General features: G+C 43.3%; 1 protein-coding gene across 1 annotated transcript in view; it reads right to left on the bottom strand.

Moving 5' to 3' along the window:
* Positions 1 to 2095, bottom strand: part of cyp26b1 (cytochrome P450, family 26, subfamily b, polypeptide 1) — a gene marked incomplete at both ends in the record, with an annotated part of 13111 nt that extends 11016 nt beyond the window's left edge. The window contains one exon of the mRNA XM_010775932.1: positions 1871 to 2095. Coding sequence (XP_010774234.1) covers positions 1871 to 2095 — 225 coding nt within the window. The remainder of the gene's footprint in view (positions 1 to 1870) is intronic.
* Positions 2096 to 4739: the final 2644 nt, after the last annotated feature.

The following is a 4739-nucleotide window of genomic DNA, read 5'->3' as shown; positions in this document are numbered from 1 at the left end:
TAGTACGTAGTGTAGTGTGTGNGGGTTGAGAGCAGTGGACGTTCAGGTGTGTGCACATACTATGCTTTTCTGTGTGTGTGTGTGTGTGTGTGTGTGTGTGTGTGTGTGTGTGTGTGTGTGTGTGTGTGTGTGTGTGTGTGTGTGTGTGTGTGTGTGTGTGTGTGTGTGTTGGGCCCCCACAGAAAGCCCCTCTTTGTGCTGTGTTGGAGGCAGCCTTCCTAATCAGGGGTCATTACATGAGGTTAGTGCGGGGGTCTCCAGAGAGGAGAGGGGATCAGAGCCTAGATTAGACCCAGCCGACCCCTCACTTTCCACAGGCAAAAAAAAAAGATATTAATAATAATAATAATCTCCCGCCTTCCTCTCTCCTCCCTGCTGAGAGAGACAAACTACAGACTGACTCACACTAACGTTTCTGACATTTGTATGGGTGTGTTCATCTGTGACTTGGTGTGTACGTGCTTCAAATGTGTGTGTGTGTGTGTGGGGGGGNNGGGGGGAAAGAGAGAGAGAGAGAGAGAGTTAGGGAAGGTATGTGCCCCGGGGATAACGGATAATAGGAGGGAGAGGTAAGTGGCTGATTACCTGAAATGGTCCTGGCACGGAAAAGAGAGACAGCAAAAGGAAGCAAAGAAAGACATGAGGTCAAAAAAGGCTCTCGAGAAAAGACTGAGAAGTAAATAAAGAAAGAGAGATATGTATATTATAGTCAGAATATCAGAGGAATTAGGAAAAGGCGGTGGAGATAAGAAGCTAAAAAAGGAAAATGGCGGGTGATTCTCTCTCCCTCCATGTAAATGAGGGGAGAAAGGGAGAGATGGAGGGTCCGTTCTCACGCTTCAGTAGCCAGGACGCTGCTGATAAGACGGTATAGCTTTACACTGATACTCTCTTTCTGTGTGTGTGTGTGTGTGTGTGTGTGTGTGTGTGTGTGTGTGTGTGTGTGTGTGTGTGTGTGTGTGTGTGTGTGTGTGTGTGTGTGTCCTACCTCGTTGTGTAGCAGAAGACTCCAGTGCTTTTGACAGTGGACGCCTTTATCTAAGTGCATGTGTGTGTTGGCGTGTCTGTGTTTTTGTATCTGTCTCAACTGTACGTTACATAGCGTCTTCAAAACAAAATCGATTTCTGTGAAATGTTCCACAGTATATGGTATCTAGTGCGTCTTAATAACTACAAACTTTATGATAAATAAGCTTCAAAACGTATAATGGTGCGGAAACATTATACGGAATTTGTGCGCAAATACCGTTGTGTTTGTATCGAATAAAAAAAGACCAAGATTTAAACGTTGTTCGATCTGTCTTTGAAACGAACATGGATGATTCTCGATCAAAGGATCAGTGGGATATACCCAGTAAGAATTGGCCTGACTTCGACAGTAAAGAACGACCTTTTGAAGGGTTCATTCATTCATTCAACAAATGCTTAATTCTCTTCCCGTCCCCTCGTAAGAAACACCAATCCCAACGTGTGTATTTGAGTATCTAAGGATCAGTGGAATATGACTTCTAGGGGAAACAACGATCTTTCATTCATTCATGAAATGCTCGTCAAAGAAGACGCTTGATACCATGTGTACCCTAACCCTCGTAAGAAAAACCACTCCCAGCGTGTGCAAGATTTAAACTTTGCTCGATATATCTTTGAACCCTACATGGATGATTTTCGATCAAAGGATCAGTCGAATATGAGTTCTAAAGGCCTTTTGAAGCGTTCATTCATTCATGAAATGCGTTGACATTTCTAACTTGATTTGACCATTGAAGTATTACCGTATCGTATTAATACAATTTTTACCCTAACCCTTTGAAGAAACGACAATCTCAGCGTGTGCATGTGTGTGTATTTGATAATCTGGTTGTTTCCTGACCTTCCTCCTCTTGCGGTGGATGTCTCCGATGCTGTTGGCCAGAGAGTTTGGTCCCAGCAGCGTGGCGGTGCTCTGAGGCCAGTCCGTGGTCACCAGCGTGTGTTCGCCCATCAGAATTTTACGCACGTTCTCTGCACCCGTCACTCGGATCAGAGGCCGGCCCAGCAGATGGGTCTTGAACACGTTGCCGTACTTCTGCCTCCGTGACGAATGGAAACCCGAACCCTAGGCGGAGAGAAGACGTGAATATTAATCGTTGAGTTGAAAGGGTTTCAACGAGTACAAAGAAGTGCTGGATTATTCAAGAGATGTGGGGTAAAAATAACTTTCGGAGACAGTTTCAACTGGATACATATTAACGTGAAGAGGGTAGAAAGGTTATCAGTCACTGGTCACTGGGATAAAAGACTAACGAATTATTAATGCAAACCAAAACGATAGACGGAGATGACGTTAAAATGTCAACATGTAACATTTTTAAAGAGATTGAGGGTTTGATTACTAATCTACTAAGTGTGAGTGTGGGAGGGTTAATTATCGAGACCAAAAGTAGCTTCATCGTCAATTGATTTCTGGTATTCAGATCTCCATTTTTTCAATCTTTAATCCCACAAAGTCTGATACGAATTACTGTCATTCATACGGCTTATTCACTTCATAAAAGTCTGTATTTACACGAGAAGATACACAATTAAGTCTTGGAAGCTTTAAGGAAGCGATGAGTTGCTTGTAAAGGATGCTTGGGTTGAGTAAGACTTTAAGGAAATGATATGAGTTTTGCTGAAAGGTGGAATTTCCCTTTACCAGCAGAGAAAAGGTGTGAGAGGAAATCCCCAAACACTTCAGCTGACGTTAGAGAAACACTTTTCTTATCCCTTCGGTAAATGGAGATCCCAATCATCTCCTTACAAATGATTCGATGTCTTGATCTTGACCTTTCTTTTGCTCAATTGGAATCAGGAAAAACGTGCCAGAAGTGTGTAAAAGAAGGACTTCTCCGAGGTCTGCTTGCTTTTGCTTTCTGTTCCTTTTTAAGGATGCTTTGTAAAGCTAGACAATCATCATCATCATCATCATCATCATTCTCCTCTTTCTTCCCATCACATCTTACTAAAACTCGCTCTACAAGCCGCCAAATGACGCCAACGGTATTTTGCGAACCAGACAGAAAAGTGACCAAAACCTTTCAAGTTTAAGCTCTGCAGCAATTCTTACGACTGATTTTTAACGCTTGCTATTAATTTAAAGGAGCCTTTAGGACCTGACCTTCTCCCCAGCTTTGATCTTCACCTCTAAAAGCTCTCAGAAAGTATTTTCTCTCTCTGTGGTTTGGGGCCCAAACAGACGTTTTCTGCTGAGCCCCCACATGCTAAAAGTTACTGATGTTCCCAACAGAACTGCAGATGTTTAAGAAGCCCCGTATAAACACCAGGTTAATTCAATGAAAGCTCATTCAGCATGCCTTCAGGACCTGATCTGAGTTCAGATTTAACATCGACCAATGAAGAGGTCAGGACAAAGGTTCTCCAAACAACTTCAAGTACAGTAAATGTGATATGGCATCAAGATAGGAAAGGAATATAGGATCAGATTTAGATGTGTTCCCTGATCGATTGCAGCCTCCGTTTAGACGTCAATCAAAAGTACCAAATGAATGATAGCAGGGGACAGGAACTCCACTTGTATTTATAGACAACCCAAGAAAGGAAGCCAAGGCACAACAAGGCCATGACATCCCAACAATCATTTGTGTATTCGCCCTCTTTACTCAAATCTGCTCCAACATTTGATGGGTTCGTCCTTCCCCCATCTTCAGCCTTTCAACGAGTTTTGTTGAAATGTGGCCTGTCGTTTTATGTTATCTTGACTAGTATCACAACTATGTCATCCTTGGTCGATGCTATCAGAGGGGGAAGACCAACAATGACAGCTGATATTGAGGAAATGGAGCACAGAATTATCAAAGGAATTAGCGTTTAGCAGTGGATGCTAAACTTGACTTGCTACTCTTTACAAGTTGTCCAGATTTCTCGCTGCATAGCCTTCAGAAAAACATTTTAGCTCAGTTTGTTCCACTCGGACCCACTAGAAGAAGCCGTACAGCCCATTTCCGGGCCCTCTCGCCACAGTTTGAGCAGCCTGGCTGTCAGTAAACCCCAGAGGAGCGGAGCTGGAGTCAGTTAGCGATCTGACCCGAGTTCAGCTTTGACGATGACCTCTAAACAGTCCGGGTCACGGCAGAGCGAGAGGGAGCCGACCCCAGAACTGTAAATGGGCTGTTTGAGTGAAAAGAATATATATCAGCCTGAGGGCAGCTTACTGTGTTACACACACACACACACACACACACACACACTGGCAGACAAACACATCATTCACACACACACATACAGTAAAAACACACATGCATGTTTGGCTACACACATACTGCAAATTCATAAAAACGTACAAAAAAAACTGTGCAAACAAACACGCAGAGGCCTAACTGCAAATTGCCGTGACAACACTAACTGGTTTGACCCCAGTTTACTCCTGGGGAAAGAGCTATGTACGACTATGAAGCACACACACACACACACACACACACAAACACACACGGACATATGTAAACATACGCGCCAGAGAAGCAGTACTATGAGCTGCTGTAAAACACTTTAGTCCCACATGTCTCTCATTTCTGTATTTTCTTCGAGTGCTTTTTTTAAAAATTATGTGTGTAAGCAAACTTTCCTCTTAATTTTTCCCTTTAATTCAGAAGGGAATTCACATTAGGAGCTACTGTAACCCTTAGACTACTGGAAAGCCTCCGTGTGTGTGTGTGTGTGTGTGTGTGTGTGTGTGTGTGTGTGTGTGTGTGTGTGTGTGTGTG

Source organism: Notothenia coriiceps, unplaced genomic scaffold (assembly GCF_000735185.1).
Source record: "Notothenia coriiceps isolate Sejong01 unplaced genomic scaffold, NC01 NC01_scaffold00016523, whole genome shotgun sequence".
Classification (NCBI taxonomy): Eukaryota; Metazoa; Chordata; class Actinopteri; order Perciformes; family Nototheniidae; genus Notothenia; species Notothenia coriiceps.
This window is presented reverse-complemented; position numbering and strand designations above follow the sequence as displayed.